The sequence below is a fragment of the Ambystoma mexicanum genome, chromosome 1q (assembly GCF_040938575.1).
Source record: "Ambystoma mexicanum isolate Mex_15411 chromosome 1q, UKY_AmexF1_1, whole genome shotgun sequence".
In the NCBI taxonomy this organism is placed as follows: Eukaryota; Metazoa; Chordata; class Amphibia; order Caudata; family Ambystomatidae; genus Ambystoma; species Ambystoma mexicanum.
Genome location: NC_090922.1, coordinates 1,189,809,652 through 1,189,837,044, shown reverse-complemented (window position 1 = coordinate 1,189,837,044; position 27,393 = coordinate 1,189,809,652). Strand labels below are relative to the sequence as shown.

The window sequence follows — 27,393 nt, the reverse complement described above, 5'->3', positions numbered from 1 at the left end:
ATCTCCCTGCTCGTAAAATTATGTAGATTTTAATTTCTTTGAGGTGTTAATAGCAGCATTTTAAATTTGGTTGGACACGCTATTTGAGAAAATATTAGGCATTCCTAGTGAATCTACTTTGTTTGATGTGTCAATGTTAATGCAAAATGCAAAATCCAAGCATGTCTGTTAAAAAATTATTTGAAAAAGCATTGTCTTCAGTCTGGTCATCTTGAACATATTTAGATCCTCAAACCAAGACCTAAGCTTTTTTTCTGCAACATATATTCAATGTTTAATGCATGTTGGCTTTCCTGTTGTTTAATCTTTGAAAAATGGAATGCTTGAATTTCTCTTCAATTGACGTGATGAAATGACTACTGTGCTGCAGGATTACAGGGATGAGAAAGGGATACAACTCCAACTCAGCCCCACACTACTACAAACCCACCAATAATACAAACCATAAAGGTGAAAAGGGCACAGCATAACAGGTATGCCAACTTCTCATCCTTAAGGTATCATGGGTCAGGAGCAGGTAATAGTCTTCCAGAGCGGTGTGATCTAGCACTGAAGCAGTCCAAACAACAAATGTACTGTGGTACAGAAATAAAAGAATGTTCACCCGATGTTCTATACAAATAGAGTACATTAATTAAACTAGACATACCGATACACTAATCAAAAACACTGTAATCCACCCAAGTAAGGGAAAACACAGTGAATGCACACTGGAATAAAAAGGGGCCCTCTGGGCTTGAAGACAGAGTTGCACAGACAATATTTTCAACAGCATTGTCAAAGTCACTGAGGATGTTGTTCACAAAGATACAGTGTGGGGTGTTATTAGTCACTAAAGCCCTTTAAAGCAGGCCACGGAAACAGAACCACTATCAGTGCCATTATTCATGCCATGCAGGCTTTTTGGCTTTGAATCAGTCTTGGTGCTTATGGGGCCCAGCAGGGCCAGGTTGGAGAGTGTTGGCAGTGGGATACAATGATGCAGTTTGGCAGCGCTGATCACTTGCATGTAAGATGCTGGAAAACATCAGGTGGTGTTGGGTCAGAAGCGCTGGAAGACTTGACGGTCTTTGAAGTTGAGAAGTGAAGACTTGCCCTTGATGGTGAGTTGGCTCAATTGGCTCAACCCTGTATCATGGTACTGGAGCAGTTACGGCTTAGGTCTCAAAAAGACTGGTATCCAGGGAATTAGTGCTGAGTTGCAGAAGCTTGAAGACACAGCAGGTCTCGAATGCAGAGATAAGAGAGTTTCGGTGTTGGCTTCAAGCAGAACTTGGATACGTCTGAGGCAGTCGTCTGTCAAATTTAACTCCTGTGGTTCACTTGCTGCAGCTTGGATGGTGCCCAAGGAGATAAAAAGAGCGTCACAGCAGTTTAAAGATGTAGAGAGAGTCAGGGGCTACTTTACTTGTTATTTTGATGCTGGGGGACTCTGTTCAGGATTCCCATGGATAAGAGCAGTCCTTGTGCTGCCCCTCCCAAGCAGTAAGGGTCCAGAGAGTACTTGCACGATCTGCAACCTCCAGTGTACCAGTGTTCTTATTGGCAGAAGAACTTGTCCAATAGCCGGTCAACCCAAATGTTCCCTTGGGATGACTAGGGTGAAGAAAGTGCTCCTTCCCTGGTCATCTCAGTCTTCATCTTTATGGCAGAAGACCTTCTAGTAAACTATACTTTCAACCAGTTTCCAGAGAAAAATGTCTAAGAATTACTCCACTAAGGTGATGTTCTCCCCACCCTCTTATTTAGGGAAAAGGCCACGGTGGATTGCTTCCACTTGTGTAAGAGGTCAAACCCTGGCTACTGTGTTCAGAATCCTCTTCCTAGTGATATCATACCCATACTGCTTTGACTGCAGGAACTGTGGAGAGGGACACGAAATTTGGGAGTCCTAGGAAAACCCAAGATGGTGGAAGTTTATTTTTCTAACAGGGATCTCCTCTCTTGTGCTTCTGTACTCCTCATTCTACCTCTGTCTGCCTGAATCAAACAGCCTATGTTATTAACACCCTGGTGTGGTTCCCTTTGGCCTGCCAGAGCTTACCCTTTGATGCACTGGTGCTCTCCCTGCCACCGGGGCCAGTTCCTGTCTTCCTTAGGTGTGGCAATTCTGTCCCAGGGAAGGCAAAGTCTTGTTACAGGGCTGAACCTATATGGCTTATTTTGGGTGAAACTCAGTTCCAAGCAGTGAATACACATGAGCCGCTTGGTTACTTGTGAACAGAAAGTTCACAAGTAAACAAGCTGATATTAAAATGGCATCTGTAGGTTTTTGGGTAGTATAAGTGTGTTGTCCGAAAGACCACCATGTCAAAACCAGACATGGCTTATATTTAGATATGTCACTTTCCACCAGATCCTGGAGCCATCAATAATATATCCAGGATTACCTGCAGGTAGTCAGATCCTGACTGCTGGACATTTGCTTCCAGCTGCTGCTGGCAGGAATGTACATGCCAATTTGCGACTATCATATTGCCAAACCATAAGGCTGCTGCTGAGAGATGTCAGTAGACAAGCTCAGGCAAGTCACATGTGTGCACTATGCTTTTCTAGCATGCAGCGTTATTCTAGTAGACCTCACTTTCAGAGCCAGAGCTACCTGCCTCATTTTATTCATACAATACAAAAAGCTCAGGTCTTTCTACCCTCATAGATGGCATTCTGTCACATGTGTTGAACCCAGTAGCACTAAGACGTCTGAGCTCATCAACCTTTTTTCAGTGGCCCCATTAGATTTCCAGATGAACTTATTGATGGCAATCCACAAAGCAGGAAACATACAATAAGGAATGTCCAAAGAATGATATTCAGGGAGAAATGTGCGTTTAATTGTTATTATTCTTCTGAACATTGTAAATGGCAGACTGCCTTATGTGGGAAAGATCATGGATTGGGATGCTTGCGATCCAAGTGGAAATCCATTAGGAAAGGGAGCTCAAGAAAGAGCTCCTTGTCTAGGTTTACAGCCTGTTGGTGAAGAACGATGATGTAGGTTTGCCTCTAATTTAGGCGAAATACAAGGGGATGGGAGAGGGGAACTGGTGAACGGGAGACCTGCGCCTCGCAGGCTGGATCGCTGGTGTGCACAAGCATGCAATGCAATACTGACTGTTATTTCAGTAAAAGTAACTGTCTGCCTCATGTGCCTATTGCTGATCGTGCACAGTACCGATCGCTGCGTGTTTATTTTGCATGTTATTCCCCCCGGCACGCGCTAAAGCCTTGCTTTTGACAGCTGACTTGTGAAGCGCTATGGCGCAACGTTATTCCGTCCCCCTTTGTATGTTTACAAAATCAATTACATGACAGGTTAATTTCGATTTTGTAAACCACCCAATTATGCATTTTCGATATTACTGTAGTAATAATGTAATAGCAATTATTAAACTTGAGATTCACATTTTTTCTATCATGATTTCTTTTTACTTACAAGTTGTGTGTTTAGAAACTTCAAAAACATCGTTGATACTTGTTCCCATGTGTAATATTGTACTTGAACAGTGTGGCATATATACCCTTGAGCCAGAAAGGACCACCATATCTGTGCCTTTCATTGCTGCACCGCAATCAATGTATTCTCAATCCTTTCTTTTGCCAGATAACAGAGCTATCAATGGAACTAGAAGAAAATGCACCTCCTGCATGGGTCATGTTATTAGGAAAGGTAGCACACAAGGCTGCCATTTGCATGGTTTCCAGGCGCTCTATATAATAAGCCTTCGGTTTTCCCATAAACTCTGGGTGGGAGATCAACATGTTCGCCCAACTTGTTCCTCTTTACACAATCATTATTTCATATAGCCTAACCAGGAAGGAGTTTGTTACCCCCCCAAAAAAAGTCATTTTTCTCCATATTTTTCAGATATGACCATCAGGTCATCAGGGCCCACCTGTATAGACTGAAAATACAAATGATGTTCTTTGGTCAGGGTTTGCATCTCAATTGGTGGGCTTCCAGCCAATCATTCAACTGCCCATTTTGCTCAGTTTATAAGTGTTTATGGTTCCAATATTTGAAGAGAATAGCCAAAATGAAAAGGTGCAATATGTCCTTGTAATTCTGATTGCTGTCATCTGGCCTAATCTCTACCTAGGGGTCCAGCTGTCACTCTTGACACTCAGCATCTGGTGCAAACATGATATTGACTCTCCCAATTACGTGTGTATGTACATTGAGAAAACCAAGCATTCTGCAGGATAGCATACGTGTGCCACTCTAGAGGGACTCCTGAAGATAACATGCCCAGCCCATTAAAATCATTTTAATTTGCAAATTCAAATGTCATAATCTCGGCAAATGATTGAGGTCACTAAGAATGCAACACCTTTGCGTGAAGACCCAGCAGGCCGGATGATCCAAGGTGCACTGATGCCAGGCAATTCCTTCCCTGGTGATGCACTATTTGGTGCAGATACGTTAACCAACCGAGAAGTGCACAATGGTCAGTCGCTGGAAATGTCTTTTTTGGTCTGTTTGGCCAATGCAATTGTCGTTGCAAAACTCGCCGTCACTTGAGCAAAATTGCCTGTCACTGTTGCACTCCAGGGGCAAGATTATCAAGGATTTGCAGTAGTGCAAAAAAGCAGAGCAAATTAATTTAGCACCAATTTTGCTGCTCTCTTGATGCAAAAAGGTTTAACCCCAATCGATATTATCTAAAATGTTTTCACCTGGGAAAAATTGGAACAGGCTGTTTTATTTATGAATACTGCGTAACATAAAAAAAAGTGTAGTACACACTTGTTTGTATATTATGCAGGGAACATAGTACCAACATACAGCTTGATTCATTTTTCACACGGGCAAACGTTTTTAGATAATATCGATTGTGACAAAATCTGTTTGTTCCAATTTGTATTACCAAAGCATGTTCTCACTTTTTAGGGACAGTGCAAATCTTTGATGATCTGGCCCAGCACCTGAAGCACATGCTGCATGACATCTTTTAATTGTTTTGCAAAAACCTTGTCAATGTTATGAATGGAATGGATGTTTGTCTACCCCTTGTACTGTATTACGTCTAATTGTCAGCCTGGTACCTACCCCACTTAATCCCAGGGCCAAGCAGTTGTTTTGTTGTTTCTGTTTCATGAGCTCATATTCAGCGGTTGGCATCACTCTCCACCCAAGCACTCAGAAGCCGCCTTTTGCGAGGCTGCACCTCTCCATATAAAATCATGTTTAGCATATTATGACCTTTACAGTGAGTCAGCATCTGTGCAGAATTATTTGCAGGCTTGACTACAAGAGAAGGAAAGGGACTGAAATAACTTTGCCGCATTTATTGGGTTTTTTCTACTTCATTCTATCCACTCCTGTCTTCATCTGCCCTTTCTGCGTGTGCATGTTTGGGAATTGGTGGGTGTGCTTGGAGAATGAATCGAGTTTGGTTAACCTTACAGTGACTGCCCAAATCGAAATGGGTGGTAAGCCAGGTGAAAGAGAAGAGCTAACAAACACACTCTCTAAGGATACCTGCCCATGCTGTCCTTTAATGGCACACACATGGGAAATATCATGAGCCATGTCAGAAATCGTACAGCCCTCTAAGGATAATTGTCTTACTTTATTATTCACATAGTTTTTCCCCTGGCTATGTTCATTAATATAGCTGCCCCAGGTCCCATACTATGGTCAGACCACTTCATGGTCCCATTTTCCACTGCTGCAAAAAGCTCTCCCACTGTGCCTAGGAAAGCTGCCCTTCTAAAACGCAGCTGGACCAGGGTAAAAAAAAAACGAACTTATTTGCTCACTGCATAATCAGTGTAGCAGTAACGTAATCTGTACTCTATCCACACTGGAAGCAGCCTTCCTAACTACTGCCAACACCCTGGCCCCGATTAAACTATGCAAACAGCGTGACCATCCTCCTGAGCCATGGTTTTCCCAAGGCTTAAAAGAAAGTAAGCTTTGCTGCAGGCAAGCGGAAAGGAAATGGCGCCAAAGCTACCTGTCTGAATGCAAGTTACTCAATCGTAATATGCGTGCCACATATCATAGCGACATATTAAATGCCAAACGTATCTACTTTGGTCAGTCGGTCGAGAAGGCCATGAACAAACCCAAAGCCCTGTTCAACCTTGTCCAATCTTTGTCCACCCCTAAAACTGGACACAATGCGGCTCCCCCCTCCCAGGAGCTATGCAACGCCATCTCCACTTTCTTTGTGGAAAAAATTACTTCCATCCGTAATTCCATTAAAGCCAACTCCCAGCTAATCACGAAGGTCCCTGCAGTGACCATACCTCCCCCTACGACAGGATCCTGGTCCACCTTCCCTCACTTCTCCAGTGCGGATGTGTTATCTGCTATTCTAAAACTCAAATCTGCTTGGCCGGATGATGCCATACCTCTGGCCCTTTTGCAAGAGTCTTCACCTGATATAATTAATTCTATTACCTCTGCCGTTAACATCTCCTTCATGACAGAGGTGATACCAGGCTTACTTAAACACTCTCTGGTCATTCCTTTACTAAAAAAGCCCTCACTCGACCCCGAGGTGCTGGCTAACTACCGCCCAATTTCTCTTCTCCCTTTCCTGATGGAGGTTCTGCAGGCTTTGGTGTCTCCCCTTCTCTCGGCTTTCCTGGAGTCCTCCCATTTTCTCGACCCTTTTCAATCTGGCTTTCAGCCTGGCAGAGGCTCTGAGTCAGTACTCAATTCAGTCATGGACGATCTGCTGTGCTTGGCCGATCAGGGCGGTGTCGGGGCAGTCCTGTTATTAGATCTTTCGTCTTCCTTGGACACGTCGGCCATGCCCTTCTTATCTCCCGGCTCTCTGAGGCCGGGATTGATAGCCAAGTGCTAAAATGGTTTACTGCATTCCTGGCAGATTGTTCACAATCTGTGTCTCTCCCTCCTTTCCGCTCCGTCCCAGTTCACCTATCTTGTGGCGTCCCTCAGGGATCAGCTCTGTCCCCTATCCTATTTAATATCTATATACAATATTTCCTGTTCCTCATCGCCTCTCATGGGTTCCGCTTCTACTCCTATGCGGATGACACCCATATTCTGGTCTGCCTCGACCTAACCGAAACAGCATCTCGCCTTAAGTGCTGCCTGGAGGAACTAGGCATCTGGATGTCACAAAACTGGTTGAAACTTAACGGTAGTAAAACCGAGGTTCTGGTTGTAGGTACGTCCAAACCACAATGCTTCTGGACCACCGAGTTTTGGCCTCCCTCCGTCCTCTTCCTTTACCCGTATCATTAGTACGCAACCTTAGCATGCAGGTCTCAGCCGCTCTGACTATGGATGAACAGGTCAGCGTGGTATGTAAATCTGGCCATTTTAAGCTTAGGATCGTTCGTAAGGTCCTTCCGTTCATCCCGGCCATCAACCAGGTTCCCGTGGTCGGAGCTCTGGTGCTGTGTGTGCTGGATTATTGCAACTCGCTCTACTTGGCGCAACCCACCCACCTGATAGGACGGCTCCAGCTTCTGCAGAATGCTGTGGCTCGTTCCATTCTCCATCCTCCTTTTGGTGCCCACATGATCCCTCTGTTGCGCCAGCTACACTGGCTGCCAGTTGCCCAACGAATTGTGTCTAAATCAATGCGCATGGTGCACAGGGCCTTCTATGGTGTTGGAGCTGAATATTTGCAGGCCAAATTCACTCTTTATCAACCCCCTCATGCCCTTCACTCTCAAGGGTCTTGTTGACTGTCGGTACCTCGCTTTAGATCTGCTCGCAAAGGTGGCCGTGCGTTCTCGGTAGCAGTGGCTAAGGAATGGAATAATTTGCCTCTATCCTTGCGCGCGACTATCGACCAGCTCACTTTTCGGCGCAACCTAAAAACGTTACTGTTTTAATTTATTTGCTGGTCATCTGCTGGCTTTTCTGCTCCACCTCTCTCCTAGCGCCATGATACCTACGGGTGGGCGTGCGCTCTATACATTTCAACAACATAACATAACATAGTTACCTTACATTATTACAAAAAATTAAACTAACAATTTTAAAAAATGTAGCACTCCATTGAAACATGCTGCTTCTTTTTTGCAGAAAAATATATGGTAGTTGAGGTTGAAGTGTTGTCCAGGTCTTCGCCCTTCCCTGCCTAGACACTCTAACCAATTCTCAATTCCACTAAAGCCATCCTACCCAGTGTAGGATTTCAGCATAAAAGAATAATGCTGCCAGGCCTCAGAGACCCACTCTGAGGAGCCACTAGTCTTAGAATATTCACTATATTCTTTGTGACCCACATTTGAAGTCGTAAAATGGTGGACCATGGCCCCTAAACACTGTCAGGGAACCTTGTGCCTGCTCTCGAGGGTCCCATTTTTCGTAATACATGGTTCAATTAATGCTAATTATGGGCCTCACTACAAGCTGGTGTTACTGGTGTTACTAAGGTCTCCTCCCACCTGAGCTAGCCTGCCTGAGCCAAGCCTTACCTCTTCCCACCACAACAGCTCCTCATAGAGTGGAAGACACACATACAAAGGCTAGTTGGTATTGGTGATAATCGAGAACAAGCCTCCCGCTTCCTTGCTCCACCCAAGGAGCTCCATTAAAAGAAGGACTGTTTCTTTTCTAGGGTGAATGTAATGGAGAAATCCTAATTATTCATCCTTGCCTTTCATCTAAATGAAGACATCCCGTGGGACACTGCAACTGGGAAACCTCTGTATTTCATTAGTCTGCTGACTTAGTGGACACAGGATCATTTGAGGATAACCTGCAGCCCCTCTTTAGTGCAACCAGAGAAGCTCCCAATGGCAGCTGGTACCTTCAAGCCCCTTCCTGGCCCCCTAAGCGCCTGTGTCTCGCTATGCCGCGAGAGAGTAATGCTGATACACCTGAATTATGCTCCAGAGCACACGTGCCCTGCAGTGCACCATTGAATCTGTCATGAAACTCCATGTTTCATTGCTATCCCACCTTGCCATGGTTAGTAGCTTGCACTCCTCTCGATAGCCTCTACAACAAAAGGAAGACAGGTTGGGAGACATGTCCGCCGGAACACCTACACCCCATCTTTTAGATGAAGTTGCTTTCCTCTCTCAAATGGTTATCAAATGTCCCCAGTCTGTTGCTAAATTAACAAGGGGGGGTCCTGGGAGTCCCTCTGCCAGACATTAGTCCTGGTTACGAGAGACTTACCCAGAGTCTTTAGCTCACTATCTTTCACAGAGAAGAAATATCCCAAACATATCAGTCTTTGTCCTGCCCTGGGGCAGTCCAGCAGCGAAATGCTAGGCAATTCTCCTCTAAACAAGAGTACCAACAGCAACCCCAGACATGTGTTTTGGTCTGGTTGGACCTCTTCATTAGAGTGGCGCTGCGCCTCTCTAAGAATAGTGAGCAAGGGGTCCACGTCTGGATTCCCCTAGTAACTCAGGGTGAGACTCAAAGTTACTTAAATATGCAAATTAACAAGGGGGGTCCTGGGAGTCCCTCTGCCAGACATTAGTCCTGGTTACGAGAGACTTACCCAGAGTCTCTGGTCTGGAGGGTTGCCCAGAGCTTTGCCCGTGGTTATGATTAATTCAAAACCTTCTAGCCATCACCTTTCTGTTTTGATAAAATCACCCGAGAGGGACGGGTATGCCCAGACGTGGGTCCCGGGTCTGCCGGGCCTAGAGACCCAAGCTACTCCTCACTGATGATGCCCAGCAAGGCTGAAACATGTCTGGGGGTGCTTGTGGTCTTGTGCAGAAGGGATGTGAACTAGCAGTTCAGGCTGGACTGCCCCTTTTGGGGTAGGACCAAGCCTGATTTGCATATGGTTTTTTCCCTTCTGTAATGGCTTGGCAGGCTGAAAAACGACGGTCTGGAGGGTTGCCCAGAGCTTTGCCCGCGGTTATGTATAATTTAAAACCTTCCAGCCATTATCTTTCTGTTTGACCCAGTTTGTTGCTGCCACTGCACCATCACAATTTCAAGATCACTTCTCATCCCTAGAAGCTAGCCTGTCAGTCTCAAGCCCTGACCTGTCTCCTAGAAGCTGCATCAGCTTTTGGAGCCTAACCAGCTACCTGTGACAAGGCTAGTGTTTTCCTTGCTCCAGAAAACAGTGTTACTAATAACCAACTCCCAAAACTCCCAGGGCCCCTGAGTCTCCAAAACCCTAGACAATTTATGGTTAGACTATCCCAGACATCCAGAGTCTGACTGCAGGTGACCACCTGTTCCAAGCCAGCCTCCTCCTCATGCTTCAGGTTAATAAGTCTGCATTCTTCTTCTAAACCTCTGATTCGTCTTTAGAATACCTTCTTCTAAGGTCCCTTTTCACCAGTAAAGTACCCTTCTTCAGCTTGGACAACTCTCACCTTCTTTTAACTCCACACATGCAACTGCCCCAGTGGATCCATCCTTGTTTGGATTCTCCAGAATAATAACCCACGTGCAATAACATTGGGTCCATTGGTTTCTAAATGGCATCACATGTATACCCAAGTCTAGGCATCCCAGTAGCTCCTAGATATAAGGCTTACATTGTTCCAGCACGGGCACCGGCCTTGGCCTTTATACCCTTCCGTCCCTGGTATCATCCCTGGATTCCATTGACCTGTTTCCACATTACAGATTTCTTCAATAGGAGTTCTCATTGAGCATTCAGTATGCTACACCACATGGTCCTAGAGATTTGTAGATAGTACTATTCTTTTTTGTCTTGTGTAAAAACACCATTCACTTTATAAGAGGCTTCACTGGGGTTGATGCCCTCCTTTTCATATTGGTGTATACGTTTTCAGTAAGGTTATTACCCATGTACTCACCTACTGGATCCTGCTGGTCAAGGCCTCAAAGCCATGCCCAAGGGCACATGCATGACTTTAATACCTATTACCCTTGGGCATGTTCAGTAAGGGTGTAATGGCGTTCTGCAGTACCTCGTATTACCTTTTCTGTAACTGTCTGCCCCCAGCATGCTCCACCTTGCTTTAACTCTGCCCCCTGTATCATCCCCTTCCTGTAACCCTGCACTGTAACATTATCATTTGTATTTTTCTGTTGCAGTCTAAAGCCCTCATACCTCTACAAACTGAAGCCCACCCTGAAACAAAGCAGAGAGTTTTGACAAACTACATGTTCCCACAGCAACCCCGCTGTGATGAAGGTAGGATGCTACTTATGATGCTTATGATGCTACTTGCGACGACTTACAACCCGCTATGCTTCCATGCACACACCGAAGTGCCTTATGCCTATAAATACATGATGAAATGCTCTAAGTGTGTGCATACTTACATTTGGATTGCTCCGATGTGCTTTTGGTCGTAGAAGGCGCTGTGATAATGGTGTGATTGTTTGATGGTGGGTGTAGACCCCACTCCTTCCTGGTGGTCCATTACTAGCACTTTTCCAAAGAGGAATTTAAGGAAGACTCTGTTCCGAGCTCTCGTGAATCCCTTTAAATTGTTCAATGCCAGATTTTGAGTAGAGTCCGAGGCCCTTACTTTACCATGCAAATAAGCATGTGCACTTGTGTACATCAGTGTGTGTGAAAATCAAGCTAAGGAGACAACTATTGAAGTCAAAGTAAGGGTTCTCCAGTTCCAGCTGAGTCAATAGCAATGAGCACCACCACATAGTCTTGAATGCACTTCATTCAATGAACTTTGCTGATAGCAGTGAGGACATTTGTCAACCTCATCTCATAATTGGTGCAGCATAGCTGATAGATTAATGCCATTCAGCTGTGTTCCTCCACCCATGAGATTCAGGTATAGAATCCCTACAAAATGCTGTGAAACAACAGCTGAGTGATTAGCTGGAGGGAGAACCTACCGGACCACCGGAAAGTGTTTCTTTTTTATGGAGAAGTGACTCCAGTCCATGTGTCTCTGGGTCTGTGACAGAACCACAGGTGATGGGTTCAGAACTCTCCAAAACACACACTCGTTGCACGGGGATTTGGTACCATCTGAAGAACCTTTTTCTGCCGTAAGCAGTTTGAAGACAAGCTAACCTGACATAAGCGATTTGCTAAGTCTTAAATTAATTTTTCTCTTCCCAGGTCTTTAAAACTGCACACATACATATAAGCAACTAAAAATAATTCTTGGTTCTGTAAATTAACAAATAAAAGCGTGCGTGGTTTGCCTTTTAGCTCAGTAGAGACCCCTAGGAACCTTCCTGAGTGTGGTGTGTTGGACACGTCGCCATTTTTTTTTATTATGACCAATTTTTATATCTGCACATAGTTCATTATTTTTTAATCTTTCTTAAATCAACTGATGTTTGGACTGAATGGAGATCCTTTTAATGGCAACTTCTTTCAGAATAGCAAATATACATAAAGTTGCACTCTCTTTAAATGTATAGAAACCATCCCCAGGGCGCACACACCGTCATTATGCAGGGTTTGAAATTAAGATTCAGTGAGCAGGAGCTAAAAGCAGTTCCAGGGTGTCAGGCATCACCCAGAAGGCAGGAGCTACTTCTGGGGAACCATAGTGCAAATACCCAGCACACTTCAAATCTAACTTGCACGTGAGATGCACACTGTAACTATTTGTCCATTATGTTTAAATGTGTAATAGATGTGTCATAATTCTTATTAGCATTTTCAAATGCTCAAAGGCAATGTAACATATGCATGTTTGCAAGGCACCTATTGCCTGGGGAGCCAGAAATAGTCCCCGGTAGCTGCTGGTTTCAAGCTAACCAGGCTCTCCTAGGCTAGAAGCAGGGAATACAGCTCCCAGCTCCCCTCAATTTGGAACCCTTTTATGACCCTGGATTTAAATGTAGGGTGATGCTAACATTGTCAGTACAGTGTGCGCCCACACCAGCATAAGGAATGTGGTTTCTGCACAGTTATAGAGTGCTTCTCTGCTGTCTCTTGGCAACCAAATTGAATGGAAGTTTGCATGCCTGCCACCAGTATGTCCAGAAATGCCTTTTTTTAACCTAAATATAATTTGGAAGTGGGCTGCTCATAAGGATTTCTTCAGATCAAGGAATTCCCACATTGCCTCTTCCTCAGGGCACACTAATACATATTCAAAGTTTCTTTAACTCTTTCAATACCTTGAAGAATCCTGGCAGCTTGTCATGCCAGGAAAATCGTTTAATGTGTCTTTACGAATCAGCACTAACAGAGCTTCACAAGAAGTAATGGCGCTTATAAGGTCTATGCAAATATGCAGTGATGTTGCCCACACAAGCATCCAATGTGGCCCTTGAGTAGGGCGGAATGCATTGGATTGTATGTTCCGTTTTATTGGGCAGTTCACTTGTCTCAGTCTTGAAAGTACAGTTAATACCCCTGAATTGGTGGAACGTATTGTAAAACACGAGACAGCCATGAAGGTGCTGCGTTTCTCCCCCAGATGAAGCCAGTAGGCTGACTGATTGCATACAGGGACCATAATAGTCGGTTGTGTTTCCTTAACACCTAAAGTGATAACCCACAACAAATAATGTATATGTTGGTCAACGGCTGCAAGGAATAACGTGAATTAAAATGGCACTAATGTATGTTCTTAGTGAAAACATGTGGCTATTGCCACTTTGATTGCAAAACCAACTTAAAGGATAGTTCCGGGACTTTTTTTTTATTGTCCCTACGGGTCGGCCATGTGTTTGTAAGCATAAATCGGTAGATCGTAGGAAACTTTCCTATGGACCTTACCCGACTTTTCGCCCATTATCGCACTCGAAATCAGCCTCCATTTTGTGATAATCCTATCATTTCGCCGCATCGACCTGGCTCACCTGCCTTTGCGGCACTAAATCAAATCCCCCGCCCCTGAAACAGACTTTATCAAAACATTCATATTCCCCGCCTCTATCCCTGACGTGACTGAGCTGCGTAGGCAAACGCGCCCAGGCGTCTTCTACGCGACTCCACACAGACCCCGGAAATCAACACAGATCAGCTCACAATACAGCGCACCACAATTCGGAATATGAAACTGTACTTTGAAATCAAACCGCAAGATTGTAAATGTGGTAAAGTACATTTATTTGACATCAAATGTTTAGAGAATATTCAGCGATTTGCATTTTTATTTGCTCATGTTCCAAAAAGTTCGTATTGAGGAACGCGATGGTCCTTTGCTGTACACAGGGTCTTAGAGCATCTCACAATACAGCGCCACAATTCGGAATGTGAAACCGTGGTTTAAAAGCAAACGGCAAGATTGTACATTTGGCAAAGTACGTTTATTGGACATCAAATGTTTAGAGAATATTCAGCGATTTGCATTTTTCTTTGCTCTCGATCCAAATTAGTTCGTCTTGAGGGAAGCGATGTTCGTGTGCAGTACACAGGGTGTTGGTTTACGATAAAAATAAGCTCTTCGGTCGCACTGATAATCGCATGGCTGTTCCAACAACGAGGCACTAGGCCACCACAACGGTAGGTATGTTGCATCTAACCGTTAGTACCGCGTAAGGGCATACTTGTACTTGGCGATCGTCCCATAAAATGGTCAGGGTGGTAACGTTGTTCACGCGGAGAAGCAACTGGCGGCTGTAGAAGCCGTCCGCCGGTGTCTGGTACTCGTGACACAGACAGTAGTGAATGATGTACCTAAAAACATAAAAAATGAAATTAGTCTCACCATCAGATCCTTATTAAAATTATTCATTTCATAGCGAGGACAGCGCTACTGGGTGTACACAAGTGTTTAAAGGCGTGGCGAGGCATGGAGGGGGGGGAGTGGAGTACAAGGTAAGTAGCATAAAATAATAAATAAATAGGGCCAGCTGGTGGCAAGTGCAAGGTAAGTGCAGAACAAGTGCTGGGAAGGGGGGGGCTGTAGGATACTGAGACAGTCCCCCAGTGCAGGGGTTGACAGGGAGGCAGTGCAGGTGGAGAGTGGAAGGACCCAGGACCGAGGTCGCAGACAGTGGACCAGTTGTAGCAGGGGAGAGGGAGAGAGAAAGCAGAAGCAAAGAGGAAGGTTTTGAGGTACTTCAGTAAAAGCAGATGTTTCTCCTCAAGATAGTGCGCGGTAGAAAACAATATGCCACATAGAACGAACAAGTACAACTGAACCCGTCTTTAAAGCCACTGTATAGTAATGAAATTGCGGTATAAACTCATCAAAAGTTACTTACATTATATTTGCATTTTCCATTGTGTCTCTGTGTAGGTCAGACCCGAAACACCACTCCTTCTTTGCCGACGTTACTTCTTCTAATGAACGTGGCTCATCGTTTCGTTTCTGAAATTTTATTCATTATCTTTTCTTAGTCTTTCGGGATGGTCCCGGCCTGTCAAGGTCAAATCACAATAGAACCTTATACTGGGTCGTGGGCTGTTCCGCCACCCGAGCAAAACATCAAAGCAGCTGACCTTCACTTTGAGCGAGCACACATTTCTAGTTTGGGCCTGCAACATGAGGAGACTCGAGAGAACAGACAATCAAATTACAATCATTTAAACCGTGATGTGTATTTCTCAATGAGCTCTGCTTTAGGTGGACATGGAACAGAGGCAATGTTGGGTGGCAATGCAGTTGTCCCCTGCATAGGTTCGTTCACCACTCCATGTATGTGCCTATCGAGGACATCTACGATAAGTCTCTCAATAAACTCATATTGCATATCCTCAAACACTGGTTTGATCACCCATTGTTTACTTCTTTTAGTGAAGGCCTTATTGTAGCGAAGCGTCCCTAAAGTTCCGGTCGTCCTACTTTGTTGACGGCCAACATTATGGTTATGTGCCAAGACCGCTAGAAGAGTCCGATTTATCATGCCTTCCATGCCAAAATGCAATCTTTTGGGCCTGTACTTTAGGCACATATTGTGGAACACCTCCAAATCTCCTGTGTGGCAGAATTCCGTGAGTCCCCTCAAATCTCTTGTTATAGTTTTATCAAATACAATCTTTTCAATGGCCTTGTGAGTGGGTGATGAAGGAATCAACCACTTCTTCTTCCGTGCCTCCTCTGTGGACAAATGGCCATGTTCACATTTGTGGAAATGTTCATTTGTCGACCATCGATGTACGTTGCTACAGTGCAACATTACTGACCGCCATTTTTCCAGTAGAATTTCCAACGACCCTTCACATGTTTTTGAGCTCCACCAAAGATGGTTGCTGATTGACTTGGACCACTGTGAAATACCTTGCATATCTTTTTTTTTTCCTGCAGCCGACAATTTTTTATTGATTGTTTTTGCAAGATGCCATACGTCAAATTGGTGATTTATATTTTTGTACTCTTCTCTCATTGTCTTGGCAATTGAAACGTGTCTGTCCGTGGCTATCAGGTCGATCACCATTCCCCGCGATTGTAGTTCTTGCAATGATGCTACAAAGCCAACTTTCTCCATGGCCACTGAGGATGTACTTTGTGACACCTGCACGACCACCGAACTCACAATTTTCTTACTTTCCATGTCCTGAAAGTGGTAGGTGCAGTACTTGGCTGAAAATCCTGGGCTGTCGCACCGTCCATCACCGGCTAGCCTGAAGCGTTTGCCCGCGAATGTACTTTCCATTGACATTTTTTCCATTCTCCAAGCTTCGCTGATGGCTGGAAATAGATAATCGGTTTGGTATTTGTAGAACTGAGTTTTCGCAATGAAATGGATTCCCACAAACTGAAAGAAATACTGTAACTTTTTAAAACTTGAACCACTAAAAAGTGCGGCCGCTGCACAAAGTAGATTGCCTGCTGGCAGTTGCCCCAGCATGGGTTGTGCAGACCATGCGAACGGATGATATTGTGTACAGGTGGCATGTATTTTAAGGTTAGTGCCTCGAATTGCACGAGTCACATTAATCAATGGCTCCCCACATACTTCCCCACCAACCCAATGCCCACATTTCATCATCATAATAATATCCATCAAACAGCTATCGAATACAATGAATTTGGCCTCTTTCCTTATACTGTCACTCTGCATCCCAGCTGGTTCGGCCTGTAACGTTGAGGACATGTCACTCGCATGAAAGGTACAATCTCTGATATCGTCTTCCGCTATGCTGAGTGATATTGATGGTGTTTCATTGTCGTCCACTTCATTCTCTTCCATTGCAACATCTGTTCCTTGTCCGGAGATGGGAGAAAAAAACAATGTCTTCAACTTTCGCGCGCTCTTATTTTTTGCGGGTGTGGATTCTGTGAATTGATCTCCGACTGCATCCGAACTACCAGGAGGACATTCACTATCAATGGCTGGTGGTGGTATAGCTCCGTTGTCAATCACTTCATATTCTTCCCATTGGCACGATGCATCTCCAGTCTCAAGTCCCTGCCAAAAGGTTTGACAAGCAACATCTCTCGTTCGCTTCACTGTCTGTGTAGATCTAGTTCTTACACCCACTCGCAACTAGAGGACAGATTAGAAAAGGGATGTTCAGTTTAAACACAACTTACAGTATTGAACTATTGACAGTGAAAGACAACATAATATAGTGAACAGGACACTAACCTTCTTTTGCTTTCTTTTCTTTGAAACTTTCTTGCCTCGAACTTCAACATCTGGACGCTGTTGCTCCGACTCGTGTGTGCATGTCTCCACTTCCTCTCGCGCTGCAACGACTATATTTTCATGATAAGCACATCCATCACTCACTGAGGCTCCATCGACTCCCTGAAACATAGAACTTTCATTAGTATGTATAATAATATTGAAAACACAAAATGTACTTGGGGACCAATACCCATACGTACATCTCAATAGCAAAACACGAATGAACGCATTGTGTAGAACATTCAAACGACAATAGTTCACGCATTGTTGATCTAGTTAGATTGAACTGTCAAGATCCATACCTCGGGCTCCGCATAGACTTCCATTGATGATATTATTGAAGATGACGCTTCAGCAACTCCCTGAAACACAGTAATTGCATTAGTATGGTTTTCTATTTTGTTTAAAAGAACATAAACTTTCTGCAGGCGTCAACGGCTCATCTAAATAGACCTGCACAAATGATCAGTTGTCTAAAATAAATAATGGATATCTAAATATGATTCGATTTGCTCCATCGTTGGAAGTGTCACCACCCAGAGATCTGCATCAACTACTAGGGGTGATGTTCTTGTTGAAGAAGCTCCGTCAGCTCCCTGAAACATAGTACTTGCGTTAATAAAGAAGGAAGTATAGCGGATGTAATCACGTCATTTGATCTCGCATGATTGATCTGTCAGTATCCATACCTCGAAATGCATAAGAACATCAAGGGACGCTGTAACTGCGGTGCACACTTCTGCAAGCTGTTGCGCCGACCTGTAACTGCATGCTCCCCCTTCTTCTTGGACTAATGCTCCATCGACTCCCTGAAACATAGGACTTTCATTAGTAATGAACACAATATTGAAAAAAGAAGACACATAGGAGGGCGACGACAGAAGGACATACCAATGGCTAAAAACGAAAGAAACATTGTGTGTAACAATCACGCTACAAGAATGCAAGATCTGATGATCTCCATCGATGGAACTGTCCGGAAACGTACCTCGAGCATCTGAGTGACATCTACGGTTGTCGTCAATGCGTTGGACTCCTCAGCATCTCCCTGAAAGACAGTACTTGCATTATTTTGGATAACAATAATTATAACTGAAAACAAAGACTAGAGGACGAGTACTGTGGTGTACCATTAGGTAAAATAATTACACGATCAATTAAAACTATTGATTTACATGCCTAAAACAAGTCAGTGTCAGAATAGCTAAGTAAGATTACCCGATAGGCGCTTGAAGTGGCTGATGACTGCAATAACGACACGGATGGAGAATCTTCCGCCTTCATATTGAGTGGATACATAAATGGGGAAATTATTGTTAGCTAATGCTACACACTACCGCAATGCCGAGAGATAAATACGTAAACTTGACTCACCAGTGGAGGGATGTGGACGAATAGAGTGGGAATAGCGGTTGAGAGCAATTTTCGCCTCGCTCGCGGTGTTTTCTTCTTTATTAGCAATGATGTGGAGTACATGTCTGGGCTAAAGTGCCTGCTGCAGATGCGGTATCGATCACCCCTCTTGTCCGCAAAGACTTCTAGGACTCTACTTTCTATCTCAGAGGCTGGATATCCGCAATATCGGACCCATTCTCTTATCTGATCTATTGTCTTAGGGAAAACATGCATTATAGTACCTTCAGATTTGTTATGGGTCTTCGAAGGGCAACCGCCAATGGAACAGGCAGGCATTATGGAAAGTTCTGAAAAGTAAAGATCAACAATTCTCTATGAATACCAATGTGTTAAAACATTAAATGACACATAAAAGGTTCAATGCAAGGTCCGTTTTGGTTCTTGGAACTATACACGTTATTCACATGCGGATAAGTATTTCAATAACTTTCAAAAAATAGAAAAAGTAATTTGACTAAACTCAGAACATGTGACTAGTTCCTTGCATGTACTGTCGTGAACGAAAAGAAAACATGGATGCAATTTGATGACTACTAGCAAATAGATATAAATTAAAAAATTGGGCGCAAAATGATTATGGTACATGGACTTACCTTGACGAACAAACAGTTGGATGCAGGGATCAGAGTAGTTTCTTTTCGTAGAACAGGGAGCAGTTCACAGGTTGCAAACTGACGAGTTTGCTCAAAGTGGTCACGGAAGTTCACAGAGACGAAGAGCAGATAACCAGCACCTTCACGGGTTGACTAGCAAAGCGCAAAGAAGTTCTCATTAGAAATATGAAGTGGGTTATAAAGAATTCGAAACAGGGGTGTGTTTGTGAATGAATGACGTGTATATGTCGTGGCATTATGCGGTCTGCAGGGGGCCGTCCAGCGTGAGGGGGGATGCTTGGCAGGAGACACGGGGTCTGGAGGTAGACATGGGAACAACAACCCATGCTCTATAGACCACTTTGAAGTGTACATGGTCTTTGGCACCTCTTGGCCTTTATCGCTCCCTGACAGCTCCACTTGCCAGCACAAGTACCCCGGTGCGAACTGCCTTTGATAGGGCGGGGGGTGGATTGGGGCGGTGGTCGTGCAGACAAGACACAGGAAGACTCGTGAATGGAGACACACTTATGTGGATTGCAGGGGGCCGTCCAGCGTGAGGGGGGATGCTTGGCAGGAGACACGGGGTCTGGAGGTAGACATGGGAACAACAACCCATGCTCTATAGACCACTTTGAAGTGTACATGGTCTTTGGCACCTCTTGGCCTTTATCGCTCCCTGACAGCTCCACTTGCCAGCAGCGCAAGTACCCTTGTGCGAACTGCCTTTGATAGGGCGGGGGGTGGATTGGGGCGGTGGTCGTGCAGACAAGACACAGGAAGACTTGTGAATGGAGACACACTTATGTGGATTGCAGGGGGCCGTCCAGCGTGAGGGGGGATGCTTGGCAGGAGACACGGGGTCTGGAGGTAGACATGGGAACAACAACCCATGCTCTATAGACCACTTTGAAGTGTACATGGTCTTTGGCACCTCTTGGCCTTTATCGCTCCCTGACAGCTCCACTTGCCAGCAGCGCAAGTACCCTTGTGCGAACTGCCTTTGATAGGGCGGGGGGGTGGATCGGGGCGGTGGTCGTGCAGACAAGACCCGTTTGCCGCAGGGCCTCACCAAGGAGAGGCCATCTAACTGAATGTAAGAGGATGGCTGCAGGATCTACTACATGGAAGGCAGGGGGGTGAGTTTATAAATACCTCACCCTCCCAGGAGAATATATGGGGGTCATCTCTGTACCCGGTGCCCAAAAAGAGGATTTATTATGATCAACCATATTTATTATTTACCTATAACCATGTTTTGTATCAATAAAATCCAACAGCTTTTTATTGCCAACGCTTGATGCCAACCCACAAAATAATATATGTATGACTGCTGCATATATGGGTTCAACGGTTATGTGGATTGAAGGTGTGCGGCCAGCGTGAGGGAGGATGCTGGCCGGAGACATGTGGTGTGACAAGACAAGGCACTGGAAGGCTATTCAACGGAGACACACTAGATTCATTTAAAAAATCAAAACAACCATTGTTAAAATATATGTTGGGCTTTATTTTAGATTTTAATTAAACATAAATAATAAACATTACACATTGTAAAGTTGAGATTGCAGCACATCGAGGGAAAATCCGCGGTATTGTCCACTGTCACTGGGGAAATGTTGTCTAATGGCAAGTACCGCACAGGCAGGTATTACTCTCCGAACGCGGTGTCCGAGCCTCCCGTGAAGCCACCAAGTGAAGCAACGATAGGCCACCAGCCTGTACCACCTGTGAAAAAAAAAGATGCAAACTGTATTAAACTGACCAAACTTTCTTATCAATGTCGATTCAGGTAACACATGTCATTTTTCTTAGAAAAAAATTATATCTAGAAAATGCACTATATGGAACCAATTTACATGCGTTCGAATGATATGTAAATGTAATTTTATATGTGGGAGACGACCATGAAATAGTGGTGGCATCACTGACATCACAAACAGAGTATACTTACTCGTTACTCGGATTACGCGGACGAACAGTGCCACGAAGTTCGTGCATAAGCACCATCATCATCCTCAACACTGTCCGTGAGAGGCAGGCTTCCCTGAACTCTGGCAGCTCGGTGATGCATTGCGGACTTTGCTCGCCTTCCTGCAGACTTTGCTCGCTTTCCGAAATGTAGGCCAAGCACCCGGAATTTTCACGGCAGCAGCAGTTCTCCTCCTCAGTTGGCATTAGCTCGCACCGATTGCACGTGCACCAGGTGGAGACGCCGTCCATGCGACATGGTCCAGGCTCTTCATCCGTTGACTGGTCCTCCCAACTGCCGTCCGAATCCCCATCGTTTTCGCGTGCTTGCCTTTCCAGTAGTTCCTCCTCGGTGTACTCGGGCTCGTACATATACGGCATTATTGTGGCCATTGTGCGGTAAAGATAGTAAAATAATTTACAGAGATGGTACAGGTGTTCACACGGGCTACAAGCGGCGAAGGTAGCTGACCAGAGCACTGAAACGAGTCACAGAATACTCAAAGTAACACAGAGAGAGTAATGGAATCGAAAATCTGCTGCTGTATGTTGTGAAACGGTCTGTTTATACTTATTGGGGAAAGAGGCGTCCTGCCATTTCCATGGCAACACGTCAATAGCTGAGGCGCAGCGATTGTTGACACGAGACGTGCTTGAAATGGGCAGTACGCGTCTGCTGATGTCAGGCTCAGGGGCAGGGGATTTGATTTAGTGCCGCAAAGGCAGGTGAGCCAGGTCGATGCGGCGAAATGATAGGATTATCACAAAATGGAGGCTGATTTCGAGTGCGATAATGGGCGAAAAGTCGGGTAAGGTCCATAGGAAAGTTTCCTACGATCTACCGATTTATGCTTACAAACACATGGCCGACCCGTAGGGACAATAAAAAAAAAGTCCCGGAACTATCCTTTAAGAAATTGAGCTTTGATTTCAATTAAGACCAGAATCCTTGCAAAAATCTGCAGTCCAGCCAATCAAATACAGTTTCTGTATCTTCATACAACAGCACTGCCAGTTTGTTTCTTGGTCTACTTATGTCAGCCAGGTATGTTATTAAATGTGTCCAAGTTCCCCTCATGAGAAAGACGAGGCATTTCACCTGGATTTCAGATCACCACAAAGCATCACGGGTTGTAAAGGTTATAAGGGAAACATTCCTTAGGTTAATTTAAATATTAAATATTTCTTTAGTTATTCAATCATCCTTCAATGAACACTCATTCGTAAATGATGGTTCTATAGTCCAGTTAGGAATTCTAGTAACATATGGTGGGAAACCTATATGGACCTTGTGAGGAATTGCTATTTGGCAAGGGTGGAGAGCCCTGGCTTTTCTGATGTGTATTAACAAATAGACTGATGAAGGTCATTCCGTCTCCAGAAGCTGTAATCTGCCAAACAGATTCCCATTTCCGGTTGACTTAATGCCAAATGCTTAGTGCATAGTGCACTCATGCCCTGCAGCTTCAATAGCCCGATTTGTGGCTCCTGTCTTACTCATGGCACAGAGCAAGTTCACAGGTCACAAAGTGCCCACTTGTCTGTCGTAGAGACATCCAAGTCCCTGTGGCAGAGAGGTGGCATTTAAGATATACCCCCCTGTTCCTCCTGTACCAAAAACTATAATGAATATACGTAGCTCATGTTGGTGGCAGGGGAAACTCTAAGTGAAAGCTATGCCTAGGTTTAAGCATAGTGAATGCTACTACTTATGATCACAAGCACCACATTCCAATTGATATTGCACATGTGTCAGCTCCTGTGAGTCAGCTCTGCTGTAGAAGGTAATGTGTATTCTGGTCATCAAATGGCATGTCAAAAACCTGGAGGGTCGTGCCTCCTCTTTGATCTCTTTGTGAAGGCAGGTACCACCCTCTGCCTGAGACAGCCGCACAGCAGGCAGTTGTCCTTGGCCATGGCATCAAAGGAGCACACTCATTTGAAAGGAGTAGCCTCCCACCAGGGTTCTGCATCTCTAAAAGCCTTTGCTCTGTGTGGGAAGGTGGGCTTATGATACACAGGAGAGCTCTAGTTCATGGACACCTAGACACCATCTTCATTCACACTGTCCCTCTCTCTTTCCTGCCCCTCCACTTCCTCTGGAGCAAACCATTTTGGGTGTGACATCAGAAGGGCAAAGTCCACTCCAATCAAGAGCAGGGATTGAACCACTAAGGCAGGCAAGCTTTAGTCAAATCACCTGAGGACTTGTTCCTTTAAAGGAAGGAGTCTTCACCCTTTCATGAGATTCAGTCAGATCCTTTCAGACCCTTTAGGCTGCAGATTCCGTCTGAAAGTCTCACTGGACTTCCTTTTCGAGAGTTGCACTCTCCAAAGCCCTCAGCCTGAGGTGAAGAAGGTGTCATCCAAGACAGAAAGAAGATCTGTTTCTCCAGCATGGGATCTGGCATGGATTCACATGCTCATAAATATTCCCCGTCGTCAGGCCGGGAATCCTCGGTATAGTTTTGTTTCTGATCTGTCTTTCTGAGTAGTAACCAATCACTGGTCTCTGGGTCATACTGCCCCCAGCCAATGACTGCCCTCTCCCTACCTCTCCCTACCTAAGCCCCGCCTCCGGCAGCCATCCTCAGATTTTTACCGCACGTTCAAGTGTTGGGAGTCCTCGTGCTGTAGCTCTCGAGCTTTTGCTGCGTTTTCACGCTTTTTCAAGAGATTTTTCTCATTTTTCTGTTAAATAGAGCCTCAAGCTCCACCCTTTCTACATCCGATCAACGGGGATCCGTTTTGGAGTTTTGTGGGAACATGTCGGACGGACCATGAAGGATCGCCACCTCCGTCTCGCCAACTGGCTGGAAGGGAAGAGCCCGTCAGGCGAGAAGAAGAAAAAGAAGTCCGAGCGGTCTTCTAAGTCCTGTGAGGGCGCCCCGGTGACGGTGGCCCAACAAAAGGCTAAGCACCGCGAGTCCGCGGGTACCGGGAGCGCCGAACGGTCGGGCTCCTTGGCTGCCAGGCAGGGCGCATCCTCCCCGGCGCCATCAACCACGAGCCAACGCTCTGGCTCGGGTAAGAGGAAGTCCAAGAACCCGGCAAAGCTTCTGGAGAGGCCCCGGTCGATCTCGAAGATTCCGGCAGAAGGGGAGCGAGGCTTGGACTCTCCCCCCAAGGTGAAGGCCACAGGCATCCAGAAGGTTGCGATGGCCTTAATTCACCCTGCTAAGACCTCGATTGAGGATGTCGCCGCGGCCCTGGCTCAGCCTATGGAGGCTACACCAGTGGAGGTGCCCTCAGGACCCAGAGTCTCTCTGCCACCACGGAGGGAGTCATCTTTCAGGCCCATTGAGAAGACCCCCACGAAGTCCTCGTTGGAAAAGGTGGGGGAGGGGCTGGTGGCCATCGTGGATACGGACACAACCTCTGAAGAAGAGCTCATCGAAGTCGTGGAAGAGGCCCAGCCCATCGGGAGGGATCCCAACGAGGGCGACGACGAGAGCGACGGTGTCGCCAACAAGTCTCCTCAAGAGCCCTCGCGCCCGTCGTTTCCTGGCGCCGCAGGACACCTCGGCGGCCATTTTGTCAGTGATTCAGTCCTTATGCTCGGAGATAAGGACAAGGTTGCCCCTTCCCCCGACGGAGGTACCTGAGCCAGACATGACGGGGGAACCGGAGCCAGGACCTTCGGAGAGTCCACCGCATAAGAGGAGGAGGACGCATCCTACGCCACCTCTCCCACCTCTGCGGCCTGCTCTGCCTTCCCCCCGGTCTACTACCCATGGGGATGATACAGGCACAGACACAGGTACAGATGACGACGGAGGCGACGACGGGACGTGTCCCCCGTCGCCCCCTGCTCAGGCATCCCCACCCAACGAGATTGAATCCTTTCATGCCATGATTTCCAGGGCATCCGAGCTTTTTCAGCTCTGCCCAGAAGAAAAGAAGAAAGAAGGGTTCCTTTACCAATGGCGCGAGGCTAAAAGGAAGACGGTCCTCGCCGTACCGCTTCTTGATGACATCTGGGATGAGGGGCTCGCCCCCCTCAAGAACCCTGACACGGCGCCGGCAAAGAGGGACCGGTACGAGAAGAAGTACCGGGTCCCCGACGCTGCCCCCTTGTGCCTTCGGGCACAACCTACCCCGGATTCGGTTGTCTCAGCGGCGGCAAAGAAGAAAGCTGGGGGGGCATCGGCCTCGACATCAACTTCCCTGCCGGACGGCGAGGGCAGGAAGTTGGACACGATGGGACGACGGATCATCTCATCCGCAGCGACGACTATCAAGGCGGCCAACGCCCTGGCTATCGTAGCCCGCTACGACATGGAGTTGCGGTTCAAATTCACCCCTCTGTTAGACTTCCTTCTGGACGCCAAAAGGGCTGAGGCCCTTGAAATCCTACAGGAGGGGGAGATTGCTTCGGACCACGCCATCACGGTGGCAACGGACATCGCCGACACCGGTTTCCGTCAGTTGGGCAACAGCGTTTGCTTGAGACGACGAGGATGGCTCAAGGCCACGGATTTCCGCCAGGACGTACAAACCAAGGTTTTGGACATGCCCTTCGACGGGAACAACCTGTTTGGGAAGGCGGTTGATGAGTCCCTTCAGGCCATCAAGACAGACACAGAGACTGCCCGGGCAATGGGAGTGCTCCAACAACAACGGCCGTCCTTTCGGAGCTCTGGAGGCAGACAGGTGCCTCCAAGGGATCCGGCAGTGGCTCCTCCACGTACCACCAAGCGGCAAGATCTTCGTCCCAGGAAGCCTACAGGGGACGCGGCAAGTCAGGTGATGCCTGTCGTCATCGACAGGGAGGTCAAGGAGGCAAGGCGGCCTCCAAACAAGATTGAACCGACCGTGGGGTCGGGCCCCCGCCGAAGCACCCCGGTGGGAGGCCGGCTGGCGAGGTTTGTCAGCGTGTGGGAGTCCATCTCCACTGACCGTTGGGTGCTGGACGCCCTGGCCCAAGGGCACGCCCTCGAGTTTCAGAAGAAGTGCCCTCGCGTTCCACCCGTGGCCAGGAAGGAAAATCACGTCCCTCAACTACTTTTGGAAGTAAGGGCGATGCTCAAGAAGGGTGCCATCAAGCTCGTCCCAAAGAGACTTCGGGGCTCTGCAGTTTACTCAAGGTACTTCCTCGTAAAAAAGAAGACAGGAGGATGGCGCCCCATACTGGACCTACGACGACTGAATAAGTACATCAAGGCACAGAAGTTCCGTATGGTCACCCTCCAGCATGTGCTGGGACAGCTGGAGGAGGGCGATTTCCTGTCGTCGTTGGACTTGGAGGATGCGTACTTCCACATCCCCATTCTAAAAAGACACCGAAAGTTCCTCAGGTTCGTGGTCCAAGGGCGGCACTACCAGTTCAAGGCCCTCCCGTTCGGATTGAAGTCGGCACCCAGGGTGTTCACCAAGTGCCTCGCACCGGTGGCGGCGTGGCTGCGCCTACAGGGTATCCACGTCTACCCCTACCTGGACGACTGGCTCATCCGGGCAAGGACAAGTGAGGTCGCCGTGGAACACACTGCGAAGACCTTCCAGCTGCTCACGGACCTGGGATTCTCCATCAACTTTCCAAAATCCCACCTGGTTCCATCGCAAGTCGCCCTGTTTCTGGGAGCCAAGCTCGACACAGTGGCGCGGCTGTCCTCGCCATCTGAGGAAAGGACCAGGACCATTCTGGGCAAGGTGCAGTGTCTGCTGGCCACGGACATGGCCAGGGTAAGATCTATCAAATCCCTCCTCGGGATGATGTCCTCCTGCGACCCTTACAGGAGTTCCTCGACACCTGCTGGATCCAGTCGACAGGCAGCTTCGAGAACAGGATCCCTCTCAACGGGACGTTCCATCAGGTGATCTGGTGGAGGGGTACCCGCTCCCATCTGTTGACAGGCACGGACTTTCAGACCCCAGCTCACCAGATGACGGTGACGACGGACGCCTCCCTGGAAGGTTGGGGAGCACACTCCGGAGATCTTCACGCGAGAGGTCTTTGGCTCCCGGAGGAGAAGTCTCTCCACATCAACATCTTGGAGCTCCACGCGGTGTTCTGGG

At 46.6% G+C, this 27,393-nt stretch overlaps 1 protein-coding gene across 1 annotated transcript in view; it reads left to right on the top strand.

Moving 5' to 3' along the window:
* The window catches only part of LRRC7 (leucine rich repeat containing 7), a 3,010,809-nt gene that overhangs the window by 2,396,131 nt on the left and 587,285 nt on the right, over nt 1–27,393 (top strand). Inside the window, exon 17 of the mRNA XM_069641926.1 lies at nt 10,976–11,075. Within this exon, the coding sequence (XP_069498027.1) occupies nt 10,976–11,075 (100 nt within the window). The remainder of the gene's footprint in view (nt 1–10,975; nt 11,076–27,393) is intronic.